Here is a 14,383-nt window from a genome sequence, read left to right as displayed (position 1 = left end):
CAAGTTCCCTCTGTGTTCTTTAAATTCTCAGCTCTTTTGAGGTAGAGCCTGTCTAGCTACATTTCTCCTCAAAGTTTAAATCTCCCTTCTGAGATGTTTAAATATATGCAGCTCCTAAGGGCATTTAAACTTTGGGGGAAAATGTTTCACTTTTACTTCAAATTTCATTATACATTATTTGGAACCCTTTTGATAAATTCCAGTTCTTTTTATTTGAACGTTTGGGTTGTTGCTCTCTGGTTATGTGGGTGGCTGGGAAATGACTTCTCCCCAAGAGAACCTGCTAAAATGAGTTGCTAAAAGTGTCCTTGTCACCTTTTTCGAATAGAACTTGGACCAAGTTTGATTTGAACTATTTTCTAGTGAATGTGATAGTTGCAAATCTGTGAGAATAAATAAGAGCCAAAGAATCCCGCTTTCTAATTTGTTGATACTTTATTTCCTTAAATTTATCTCATTAGGGGGACTCAGAATATACTGAAAAAAAAAGATAACACAATTATTGTGTAGCAGATAAGCAGGACTCAGGGTCGCTGTGAATTGGGCTGGAAAGGTGATTTCAGGGTGTTATGGGTGCCTAGATTATTCCTCTGCCCCATAAATACTATATGTTTAAAAAATTCTATCATTAGCCATTTATCTAAGTTAAACATGGTCGTTTTTTTTTTGTTTTTTTTGTGGTATGCGGGCCTCTCACTGTTGTGGTCCCTCCCGCTGCGGAGCACAGGCTCCGGACGCGCAGGCTCAGCGGCCATGGCTCACGGGCCCAGCCGCTCCATGGCATGTAGGATCTTCCCGGACCGGGGCACGAACCCATGTCCCCTGCATCGGCAGGCGGACTCTCAACCACTGCGCCACCAGGGAAGCCCAAACATGGTCGTTTTTAATTAAAAAATAAACTTTTCAATTTTTCAATATCCAGAAGAGTGCACAGTTCGTAAGTCTAGAGCCTGAGTAATGTTGTCTGGTTTTGACTACCTTATATAAATGAAATTGGACACCGGGCATCCACGTCTGGCTTCTTTCTTCCATCCTTCCACATGTGAATTCACCCACCATGCTGGGTGTGGTTGGTCCACCTGCATTGCGGTGAACTGCTACGTTGCATGACTACACCGCAATGGATTTGCCCATCCTTCTTCAGATAGCCTTTTGGGTTCTAACCAGTTTTTGGCTTTTCTAAATAATATTATTAGGAACATTCTTGTATGCCTTTTGATAACGTTTAACACACACATATGCCCCGACAATGATGGATATATACTTAAAAGTAGCATTGCTGGGTCGTAGAGTATGAACATACTCAGATTTAGTCAGTTTTCTAAAGAATTTATACCAGATTATACTTTAATGAAGAGTGTATGGACGTCTCAGCTGTTCCACATCTTTGCCCTTGCCAGTATTTGGTATTCTTGTGGTTTTTGTTTGGTTTGGTTTCTGTTTTCATTTTAGCCAATCTGGTGCATGTGTAGTGGTATCTCATTTTGGTTTAAATATGCATTTCCCTGATGACTAATTATGTTGATCAACTTCTCATAGGTTCAGTGACCATTTGGACATTCTCTTTTGTGACAGAATATACTATTCAAGTTATTTTTAACCCTTAGAGAATAGGATTATCTGCCTTTTCCTAATCGATTTATTCTTACTTTGAATAGGAATTCTTTGTTGGTTATATGTTTTAAGAAATATTTTCTCCCCGTCTGTGACTTACTTTTTCATTTTCTTAATGGGGTGTATTTGATAAATAGGATTTTTATGAAATTTAATCTATCAGTATTCTCCTTTGTAGTTATATTCTGTTGAATAAATCTATGTCAGTCCCAAGGTCATGAATATATTCTCCCATGTTATTTTAAAAACACACCTACTATTGGGAAGGGGAGTCCCTTGCAAAGCCTGGTGGTACAAGGGGTCACTGGCCATTACAATTCTTTTAAATGCATTATTTTAAAGTTCCAGCAGATGGTGGTGTTGCTGTATAAAAGTGGTTACTAAAAAGTTAAGATTTAATTCTCAGTTTTCCAAAGGGTTATTTTAAAAACAGTTCTTTTTTTCTTGATTTACTTCTGTGGAGTGAGAAATATTCAGTAATGCAAGCATCATTTCAAACGTACACTTAGATATGGGTTAGAATCTTAATATTGAAAATATTTATCAGGTGAATTGATTAGACTTTTCGCAAAGGAGAAAGGGCAGGAAAGCCCTTTAGGGGTGGAAGTGGGCAAAGAAACAATAATAGAAACTGAGATGGGGGACCCCAAATTTTATCTAATCTCACAAGTTTACTCACCAGGATAAAAACAGACTGGGGACATAAATATTTAGGCTCCAGGTCTGGTTTTGGCAGGTTTAGTTTAGAAAGGCACAGAACTGTTTCATCCTGGGTCTCTCTGGAAAGAGAAAGCATGTTTTGATATCCATAATTCCTCTCCAAGTAAGTGAGGTTTGTATTTTTATACTTGAATTCTGGAATTATACTTTTAAGCCACAATAAGAGTATTAAAAATGGTTACAGGTCCTTTCCACTCATTTATAAATTTTTTAAACCTCTCTGAAAAAGAAGAGAATAGGTCAAGAAAATTCCTAAATCTTTTCTAGCTCTAAAAATTTAACATGTTTTTCCTTATTTGTAATGTGCATGTTTTACTTTTCCAGAAAAGTGGGAGATAGATCCATCTGAGTTGGCTTTTGTAAAGGAGATTGGAAGCGGCCAGTTTGGGGTGGTCTATTTAGGCCAATGGCGAGCACATGTCCAGGTAGCTATCAAGGCCATCAATGAAGGCTCCATGTCTGAAGAGGATTTCATTGAAGAGGCTAAAGTGATGATGTAAGTACATACAATACCCAGATAAGTATCGTGCAACATCCTGGTGTCATGGAAAGAACACAGATTTTGGAGTCAGTCACATCTGGATTTGTGTCACAACTCTGCCCAAACTAGTTGTGGGACCTGGGCAAATTATTTGACCTCTGTGTGACCTGGGTGAGTTATTTCACTTTTCTAAGCCTCAATTTCCTCACCTGTAAAATGGGGATAACAATACCTCACTCACTGGATCAGTGTGTGAATTGAATGAGATAATGTATGAAAATGACAAGTAGATGTGTTCTTTTCAGCTCAATAATAGGTGCTTAATGACTACATTTTTTTTCCTTTTCCCAGAAGCAAAAATCTTGATTTTGTCTAAATAGTAATATAAGGATATACTATTTGCTTTCAGAGAATTCAAGAATCATGAGGTCTAACAGAAGTGGCTCTTTGCAGATCATTGGACGCTGCTCTTAGCTTCTGGAATTTCCCAGATTCAGCCTTTTGCCTCAGTCGAACCTGTGGCTATGGTTTATGTCAGTAACCTGGGCTGGACCAGGATAGGCCAATAATTTGGCACAATTCAAATCAATATTCTTTAAGTACTTATTGAACATTTACTTAGAGGAAGAGCAATGTGGTAAAAAAGGAAGACCGCAGGTGGCATTACCTAGATTCTGTTTTATTATCCAAAGCGATTTAGTTCTCTTCCAAATTTGCAGACCCCAGTTGACAAAAACAAAAGCAAACCCCCCAAAACCAGTGGTGATTAACTTGATCCATTATTTGAAGGCAGAGCAATGTGTCTCTTGGGGCTCTCAACCCATACTCCAAGTACTATCAAAATATTCTTTCCATCCACTTAGAATAAAATGAATTCTGAGAGAAGTTAATGATAAACACAACTTACCAGTGGTATCAGTTTCTCAAAGATGTTTTTGTGCCCCTTGGTTACCCTACTGGCCTTTGCTCCCTGATACTGCCTGCATAAGACCATGGTTTTCCTACATCTAAAGGATAGACAAAAATTATATTCCTGTGTATTGGATTAAATAGGTACAAGAAGAAAAGAACGAAGGGGAGACATATGATTCAGGGAAAGTTGAAGTCATATTAGAATCCCTATCAAAAAGAAAGAATCAGAATTTAAATCCCCCTTCTGAGATGTTTAAATATATGCATCTAGGGACTTCCCTGGCAGTCCAGTGGTTAAGATTCCACACGCCCAAGGCAGGGAGCACAGGTTTGATCCCTGGTCGGGGAACTAAGATCCCGCATGCCGCGGCCAAAAATTAAAATAAATAAATAAACAAACAAATAAATAAATATATGCATCTCGTAAAGGCAATTTAAACTTTTGGGGAAAAGGTATCACTTTTACTTCAAATATCATAATACATTGTTAGGATCCCTTTTGATAAAGTACAGTTCTTTTTATTTGAATGTTTGGGTTGTTGCTCTCTGGTTACTTGAGTGTCTGAGTGGAGTGTGGAGAAGAGAAATAGTTCCTGGCAGTTTATGGAGGCAGGAATGAGGCTACATGCTTATTTTTAAGTCATTTCAGATGGACATAATGTGTTCTTGGGTTTGAACACAGTTGATTTTTTTCTCCTGATTTTTTTTTTTTTTTTTTTCAGTACGCAGGCCTCTCACTGTTGTGGCGTCTCCCGTTGCGGAGCACAGGCTCCAGACGCACAGGCTCAGCGGCCATGGCTCACGGGCCCAGCCGCTCTGCGGCATGTGGGATCTTCCCGGACCGGGGCACGAACCCGTGTCCCCTGCATTGGCAGGCGGACTCTCAACCACTGAGCCACCAGGGAAGCCCTTTTCCTGATTTTTTGATAGCGAGGCAGGAAAAGTCCCATTCTAATGTCCTTTTGCAAATACATTCATCTTTAAAAAGTTAAATAGCTGACATACATTGTGCTCTATCTGCCAAGAATATACAGCTTGGCATATTACCTTCCTTTTTGTAAGCATACAGCTTAAATGTCACCTCTACCAGGAGATCTCCCCTGTCTACCCTGTTTAATTGGCAGTCCCACCCCCAAATGCTTTCTGTTGTATCACCTTGTATTAGTTCCATCAAAGCACTTGTCACTACTCCCAAGCTTCACGTGTATTTGTTTTGTTTCTCCCCCAGTAGAATGTAAGCTCCATGATAATGGGACCTTATTTATCTCTCTTCTACAACCGGGTGAGTGCTTAAAATAATAGCTAGCATGTAGTTGGTGTTCAACAAATATTTGTGGATTATTGAATGAGTTAATGAATCCTCACATTTCTATGAGGTAGGTTCTATTAAGACCCCAATTTTAGAGATTGGTCCAAGATAGTGGAGTAGAAGGACGTGTGCTTACTCCCTCTTGCGAGAGCCTCAGAATCACTGCTGACTGCTGAACAGTCGTCTACAGGAAGACACTGGAACTCACCGAAAAAGATACCACACATCCAAAGGCAAAGGAGAAACCACAATGAGACAGTAGGAGGGCGCAATCACAATAAAATCAAATCCCATAACTGCTGGGTGAGTGTCTCACAAATTGGAGAGCACTTATACCACAGAAGTTCACCCACTGGAGAGAAGGTTCTGAGCCCCACGTCAGGCTTCCAACCTGGGGGTCCGGCAACAGGAGGAGGAATTCCTAGAGAATCAGATTTTGAAGGAATTTGATTGCAGGACTTTGACAGGACTCGAGGAAACAGAGACTCCACTCTTGGAGGGCACACACAAAGTAGTGTGTGCATCGGAACCCAGGGGAAGGAGCAGTGACCCCATAGGAGACTGAACCAGACCTACCTGCTAGTGTTGGAGGGTCTCCTGCAGAGGTGGGGGATGGCTGTGTCTCACCATGAGGACAAGGACACTGGCAGCAGAAGTTCTGGGAAGTACTTCTTGGCGTGAGCCTTCCCAGAGTCCGCCATTAGCCCCACAAAAGAGCTGGGTAGGCTCCAGTGTTGGGTCGCCTCAGGCCAGACAACCAACAAGGAGGGAACCCAGCCCCACCCATCAGCAGACAAGCAGATTAAAGTTTTACTGAGCTCTGCCCACCAGAGCAACACCCAGCTCTACCCACCACTAGTGCCTCCCATCAGGAAACTTGCACAAGCCTCTTAGATAGCCTCATCCACCAGAGGGCAGACAGCAGAAGCAAGAAAAACTACAATCCTGCAGGCTGTGGAACAAAAACCACATTTACAGAAAGATAGACAAGATGAAAAGGCAGAGGGCTATGTGCCAGATGAAGGAACAAGATAAATCCCCAGAAAAACAACTAAATGAAGTAGAGATAGGAAACCTTCTAGAAAAAGGATTCAGAATAATGATAGTGAAGATGATCAAGGACCTCGGGAAAAGAATGGAGGCAAAGATTGAGAAGATCCAAGAAATGTTTAACAGAGACCTAGAAGAATTAAAGAACAAACACCTAGAAGAATTAAAGAACAAACAAACAGAGATGACCAATACAATAACTGAAATGAAAAATACACTAGAAGGAATCAATAGCAGAATAACTGAGGCAGAAGAACGGATAAGTGACCTGGAAGACAGAATGGTGGAATTCACTGCCACAGAACAGAATAAAGAAAAAAGAATGAAAAGAAATGAAGACAGCCTAAGAGACCTCTGGGACAACATTAAACACTACAACATTCTCATTATAGGGGTTCCAGAAGGAGAAGAGAGAGAGAAAGGACCCGAGAAAATATTTGAAGAGATTATAGTCAACAACTTTCCTAACATGGGAAAGGAAATAGCCACCCAAGTCCAGGAAGTGCAGGGAGTCCCAGGCAGGATAAACCCAAGGAGAAACAGACTGAGACACATAGTAATCAAATTGGCAAAAATTAAGAAAGCAAGAAAAATTATTGAAAGCAACAAGGGAAAAATGACGACATACAAGGGAACTCCCATAAGGTTAACAGCTGATTTCTCAGCAGAAACTCTACAAGCCAGAGGGAGTGGCATGATATATTTAAAGTGGTGAAAGAGAAGAACCTACAACCAAGATTACTCTACCTGGCAAGGATCTCATTCAGATTCGACGGAGAAATCAAAAGCTTTACAGACAAGCAAAAGCTAAGAGAATTCAGCACCACCAAACCAGGTCTACAACAAATGCTAAAGGAACTTCTCTAAGTGGGAAACACAAGAGAAGAAAAGAACCTACAAAAACAAACTCAAAACAATTAAGAATATTGTTATAGGAACATACATATTGATAATTACCTTAAACGTGAATGGATTAAATGCACCAACCAAAAGACAGGCTTGCTGAATGGATACAAAAACAAGACCCATCTATATGCTGTCTACAAGAGACCCACTTCAGACCTAGGGACACATACAGACTGAAAGTGAGGGGATGGAAAAAGCTATTCCATGCAAATGGAAATCAAAAGAAAGCTGGAGTAGCAATCCTCGTATTAGATAAAATAGACTTTAAAATAAAGAATGTTACAAGAGACAAGGAAGGACACTACATAATGATCAAGGGATCAATCCAAGAAGAAGATATAACAATTATAAATATATATGCACCCAACATAGGAGTGCCTCAATACATAAGGCAACTGCTAACAGTTATAAAAGAAGAAATCAACAGTAACACAATAATATTGGGGGACTTTAACACCTCACTTTCACCAATGGACAGATCATCCAAACAGAAAATTAATAAGGAAACACAAGCTTTAAATGACACTATAGACCAGATAGATTTCATTGATATTTATAGGACATTCCATCCAAAACCAGCAGATTACACTTTCTTCTCAAGTGCACATGGAACATTCTCCAGGATAGATCACATCTTGGGTCACAAATCAAGCCTCAGTAAATTTAAGAAAATTGAAATCATATCAAGCATCTTTTCTGACCACAATGCTATGAGATTAGAAATCAGTTATGGGGGAAAAAACGTAAAAAAACACAAACACGTGGAGGCTAAACAATTCTTTACTAAATAACCAAGAAATTACTGAAGAAATCAAAGAGGGAATAAAAAATACTTAGAGACAAATGACAATGAAAACACAATGATCCAAAATGTATGGGATGCAGCAAAAGCAGTTCTAAGAGGGAAGTTTATAGCAATACAAGCCTATCTCAGAAAGAAGAAAAATCTCAAAACAATGTAAACTTACACCTAAAGGAACTAGAGGAAGAAGAACAAACAAAACCCAAAGTTAGTAGAAGGAAAGAAGTCATAAAGATCAGAGCAGAAATAAATGAAATAGAAAAAAAGAAAACAATAGCAAAGATCAATAAAGCTAAAAGCTGGTTCTTTGAGAAGATAAATAGATTGATAAACCATTAGCCAGACTCATCAAGAGAAAGAGATAGAGGAGTCAAATCAGTAAAATTAGAAATGTAAAAGGAGAAGTTACAACAGACACCGCAGAAATATAAAGCATCCTAAGAGACTACTACAAGCAACTCTATGCCAATAAAATGGACAACCTTGAAGAAATGGACAAATTCTTAGAAAGGTTTAAACTTCCACGACTGAACCAGGAAGAAATAGAAAATATGAACAGACCAATCACAAGTAATGAAATTGAAGCTGTGATTGAAAATCTTCCAAGAAACAAAAGTCCAGGATCAGATGGCTTCACAGGTAATTCTATAAAACGTTTAGAGAAGAGCTAACACCCATCCTTCTAAACTCTTCCAAAAAATTACACAGGAAGGAATACTCCCAAACTCATTCTATGAGGCCACCATCACCCTGATACCAAAACCAGACAAAGATACTCCCAAAAAAGAAAATTACAGACCAATATCACTGTTGAATATAGATGCAAAAATCCTCAACAAAATACTAGCAAACCAAATCCAGCAACACATTAAAAGGATCATACACCATGATCAAGTGGTATTTATTCCAGGGATGCAAGGATTCTTCAATATATGCAAATCAATCCATGTGATACACCATATTAACAAATTGAAAAAGAAAAATCATATGATCATCTCAATACATGCAGAAAAAGCTTTTGACAAAATTCAACACCAATTTATGATAAAAAGTCTCCAGAAAGTGGGCATAGAGGAAACGTACCTCAACATAATAAAGGCTATATATGACAAACCCACAGAAAACATCATTCTCAATGGTGAAAAGCTGAAAGCATTTCCTCTAAAATCAGGAACAAGACAAAGATGTCCACTCTTGCCACTATTATTCAACACAGTTTTGGAAGTCCTAGCCATGGCAATCAGAGAAGAAAAAGAAATAAAGGGAATACAAATTGGAAAAGAAGAAGTGAAACTGTCACTGTTTGCAGATGACATGATACTATACATAGAGAATCCTAAAGATGCCACCAGAAAACTACTAGAGCTAATCAATGAATTTGGTAAAGTTGCAGGATACAAAATTAATGCACAGAAATCTCTTGCATTCCTATACACTAATGATGAAAAATCTGAAAGAAATTAAGGAAACACTCCCATTTACCACTGCAATAAAAAGAAGAAAATACCAAGGAATAAACCTACCTAGGGAGACAGAAGACCTGTATGCAGAAAACTATAAGACACGGATGAAAGAAATTAAAGATGTTACCAACAGATGGAGAGATATACCATGATCTCGGATTGGAAGAATCAGTATTGTGAAAATGACTATACTATCCATAGCAACCCACAGATTCAATGCAATCCCTATCAAATTACCCATGGCATTTTTTACAGAACTAGAACAAAAAATCTTAAAATTTTTATGGAGACACAAAAGACGCCGAATAGCCAAAGCAGTCTTGAGGGAAAAAAACAGAGCTGGAGGAATCAGACTCCCTGGCTTCAGATTATACTACAAAGCTACAGTAATCAAGACAATATGGTACTGGCACAAAAACAGAAACATAGATCAATGGAATAGGATAGAAAGCCCAGAGATAAACCCACGCACCTAGGGTCAACTAATCTATGACATAGGAGGCAAGGATATACAATGGAGAAAAGACAGTCCTTTCAATAAGTGGTGCTGGGAAACTGGACAGCTCCATGTAAAAGAATGAAATTAGAACACTCCCTAACACCATACAGAAAAATAAACTCAAAATGGCTAGAGACCTAAGTGTAGGACCAGACACTGTAAAACTCTTCGAGGAAAACATAGGAAGAACACTCTTTGACATAAATCACAGCAAGATCTTTTTTGATCCACCTCCTAGAGTAGTGGAAATAAAAACAAAAATAAACAAATGGACCTCATGAAACTTTAAAGCTTTTGCACAGCAAAGGAAACTACAAGCAAGACGAAAAGACAACCCTTAAAATGGGAGAAAATATTTGCAAATGAATCAACGGACAAAGGATTAATCTCCCAAATATATAAACAGCTCATGCAGCTCAATATTAAAAAAACAAACAAACCAATCCAAAAATGGGCAGAAGACCTAAATAGACATTTCTCCAAAGAAGGCATACAGATGGCCAAGAAGCACATGAAAAGCTGCTCAACATTACTAATTATTAGAGAAATGCAAATCAAAACTACAATGAGGTAATAACCTCACAGCAGTTAGAATGGGCATCATCAGAAAATCTACAAACAACAAATGCTAGAGAGGGTGTGGAGAAAAGGGAACCCTCTTGCCCTGTTGGTGGGAATGTAAATTGATACAGGCACTATGGAGAACAGTATGGAGGTTGCTTAAAAACTAAAAATAGAATTACCACATGACCCAGCAATCCCACTACTTGGCATATACCCAGAGAAAACCGTAATTCAAAAAGACACATACACCCTAATGTTCATTGCAGCACTATTTACAATAGCCAGGTCATGGAAGCAACCTAAATGCCCTTTGACAGACGAATGGTAAAGAAGATGTGGTACATATATACAATGGAATATTACTCAGCCATAAAAAGGAATGAAATTGGGTCATTTGTAGAGATGTGGATGAATCTAGAGACTGTCATAGAGAGTGAAGTAAGTGAGGAAGAGAAAAACAAATATTGTTTTTTAACAAAATATTTTTAAAAAAAATATTGTATATTAACACATATATGTGGAACCTAGAAAAATGGTACAGATGACCAGTTTGCAGGGCAGAAGTAGAGATACAGATGTAGAGGACAAACGTATGGACACCAAGGGGGGAAAGTGGCAGGTGGGGGTGGTGGTGGTGGTGTGATGAATTGGGAGACTGGGATTAACATGTATACACTAATATGTATAAAATGGATGACTAATAAGAACCTGCTGTATAAAAAAATTAATTAAAAAAAAGAAAAAAAATGACCCCAATTTTATACATGATAAAAAGGAAATTTTGAAAACTTATGTAATTTGCCCACAGTTCCTCAACAAAACGTTGGTAGTGTCTAATTGTAATCAAAACTGTGAACTGTCTGGGTACAAAGTCCATAGTCTTAGCTAACGTAGTAATCAACAAATATTTATTGAGCAACTACTATATGCCAGATCTTATAGTAGGGGCCATAATTGTTAACCAAAATTGTCATCCCGTGTAGTTTTTCCAGTGCACTAGCAGAGTAACTTCAAATCTCTACTGTGTTCTTAATTACCATATTTTAGAATATAGCCTAAATTGGGGGCCTGTACTCATGGTGTTTCCAGAGTACCTGCTAAAAGATTATTTAGGAAGATGAAAGAAAACCAGTCTTTTTTTCAGCCCATAAATTTCTACTAAAATTAAAAATTTTATCTTTATATTTTTACCATGGTTTATACTTTTTATAATACATTCACATACATTATCTCATTTAATATTCATTGGAAGAAAGAAGGACAGGTTTTATTATCCTTATTTTACATGTGAAGAAACTGAGGCTTAGAAATTTTAAATAAGTTGCTCCTGGTCATGCATCAATAGGAGATAAAACAACTTGAATTCAGCTCTTTTGTTTGAGAGCATGACATTTTCTTTAAATTATTATAACACTGCATTGCTTTTAAAGGATCCTTTATTTTAGTTGATCAACTGTGGGTTTGTATCTCTGGATGTAGCTTATAAGTAGCAGTGCATATAGGAAAATATGTGAATTAATTACATTTATAATAGTAAAAATATATAAGTAATTCTAATTTCTCTAAAACCTGAATACTATAGTCGAGAAGAAACAATAAACTTTTGAAGTATAAATGACTAAAAAGATTATTTTAGGGGGCTTCCTTGGTGGCTCAGTGGTTAAGAATCTGCCTGCCAATGCAGGGGACACAGGTTCGAGCCCTGGCCGGGAAGATCCCACATGCTGTGGAGCATCTAAGCCCATGCGCCACAACTACTGAGCCTGCGCTCTAGAGCCCGCGAGCCACAACTACTGAAGCCAGGGCGCCTAGAGCCCCTGCTCTGCAACAAGAGAAGCCACCGCAATGAGGAGCCCACGCAGCACAACGAAGAGTAGCCCCTGCTCACCACAACTAGAGAAAGCCCGCGCGCAGCAACGAAGACCCAACATAGCCAAAAATAAATTAAAAAAAAAAAAAAAAGATTATTTTAGTGTGTGTACTTTAACAGGCAGTATTTGAGGACTTGTGTGTGTGTGTGTGTGTGTGTGTGTGTGTGTAATTACTAAATACAGAGAAGGGTTTCACGTTGGTAAATGTTTTTCAGTCTTCAACTTAATCTAAAAATTTCCTTTAAATGCCTTTATTCTTTAGAATTTAATGCGCATCAATCACTCTTTCCTCCCTCCTGTCTGTCCAGAATTTTTTGTCTAAGCAGCTGCAGTTGGGGAGGTTGAAACTCAGGGAACAGGAACTGGGCAAGGAGCAGCAGTACTGAGGAAGCAAAAGGCTTACAAAATGGAAAAGAGAAAAGCAGAACATGGGCATGTACTATTCTGTATGTACAGTGACTTAGGAAGTACTGCGTAAACTCTCAACCCCACTTTCTCAGCACATAAAGTAGAAAGGAAACTGTTCTACTTTCTCTGTGGTTGGGTTAATTTTAATCATAGTTTGATGATGAACATTACATGGAGCTGGTAAATATCACCAGTTGATTTCAAACACTTCAGAATGCAAAAACGATTCAGGTCTGTGTTTTTTTCACCAGGAAGTTATCTCATTCAAGGCTCGTTCAGCTTTATGGAGTGTGTATACAGCAGAAGCCCCTTTATATTGTGACGGAGTTTATGGAAAATGGTTGCCTGCTTAACTATCTCAGAGAGAGGAAAGGAAAACTTAGGAAGGAGATGCTATTGAGTGCATGTCAAGATATCTGTGAAGGAATGGAGTATCTGGAGAGAAACTGCTTTATCCACAGGGATTTAGTAAGTACGGTGCAAATTTGCTGATTATGTATATATTATACTTGTATTCAGAAGGACATGATCGGTTAGGACTTTCAATACTTTGAATAATGCATTCTTTGACTTAATTTTTAAACATTTTCCTATTTGTGTAACCTGTTGCGACATGTAGCTTTATTTTTAATTGCTCATTGATGCTGGAGCCAAGTAAGGTGTTACTCTAAATACGCCTTGAAGTAATTAATCACCACACTAATCAACTAACTAAAACTAATTTACTTTTCTTTCCTCTTCCCCCCCCCCTTCTTCCTTCCTCCTATCTTTCTTTCTTTCAACCAATAATCAAATATGTATTGAGTGCCTATATATGCCACGCACTCTGCCAGGTGCTGGATACAATGCTGAAGAACCCCAGTGGGTCTCACCCAGGGGTGAAACTGCCTCAGGTGGAGGTAGTTAGGTTCTTGCAGTATCACAGCAGCACTACTGGCATTATTGGGAAGGAGTCAAAATGCTAAACCATTCTGTTGCATAGTGCTCAGAACAGCTCTCCAAACAAAGAAGATTGAAGTTTGACTTGCCCCAAAAGCAGATAGCTCTGCTTTCCTGCCTTGCTACCTCCCCTTGAAAAACATTTTCTATCTGCTCCATATTTATTCATGATGTTCATACTATTCCTTCTATGTCCTTCCATGCCTCATTTCTAAGTTCCCAAATTAAATCCAATGAGAATTTGAGAATTTCTGAGAGGTCCCTGATACTGTCATCTAGAGGTAATCCTGAACTTCCATCAGCCATCACGAGTGACCGTATTATTTATCATTCAGGCTGGAATATTTTGGGGAGAGAAAGGAGGCATAATTTCATTGGCCCTAGAACACCACTGCTTGCCCTACACATGACTTAGAACTGTCAGAGCATTTATTATTTACTACTTCCTATAATAGTTGTTTACACAAATATTAGACTCTAAACTCCTTGACATCAAGGCATAGACTTCTGAGCTGCAGTTCAGCATTATGAGAATACAAGTTGCCAAGCAATGGCTGTCAAACTCAGCTGTGCATTAGAATCACCTGGGAGGTTTAAAAACATCACAGTACCCAGCCCATACCCCTGACCAATGAAATCATAATCTCTGCGGGTAGAATCTAGTCATCAGCATTTTTGGAAAATTTCCCTGGTGAGTCCACTGTGCAGTCAAGATTGAGAGCCCTGCTCAAGAGCTAGTTGAAATCTCGCTTTTGTTTCTTACTAGCCATGTGACCTTGAGTAAGCTAGTTAACTAGTAAAGTGGTGTTAATTATAGCACCTCCCACATATGGACTTGTTGGGAG

The 14,383-nt window shown here is 38.6% G+C and overlaps 1 protein-coding gene across 2 annotated transcripts in view; it reads left to right on the top strand.

The window, feature by feature from the left end:
* The window catches only part of TXK (TXK tyrosine kinase), a 74,585-nt gene that overhangs the window by 39,994 nt on the left and 20,208 nt on the right, over window positions 1-14,383 (top strand). For both annotated transcript variants that reach the window (XM_073805230.1, XM_004316326.4), the window contains 2 exons: window positions 2,659-2,830; window positions 12,851-13,067. In XM_073805230.1, the coding sequence (XP_073661331.1) occupies window positions 2,659-2,830; window positions 12,851-13,067 (389 nt within the window). The remainder of the gene's footprint in view (window positions 1-2,658; window positions 2,831-12,850; window positions 13,068-14,383) is intronic.

This window comes from Tursiops truncatus, chromosome 5, assembly GCF_011762595.2.
Source record: "Tursiops truncatus isolate mTurTru1 chromosome 5, mTurTru1.mat.Y, whole genome shotgun sequence".
Lineage (NCBI taxonomy): Eukaryota > Metazoa > Chordata > Mammalia > Artiodactyla > Delphinidae > Tursiops > Tursiops truncatus.
The sequence above is the reverse complement of the archived record's forward strand: the minus strand, read 5'-3'. Positions and strand labels throughout refer to the sequence as shown.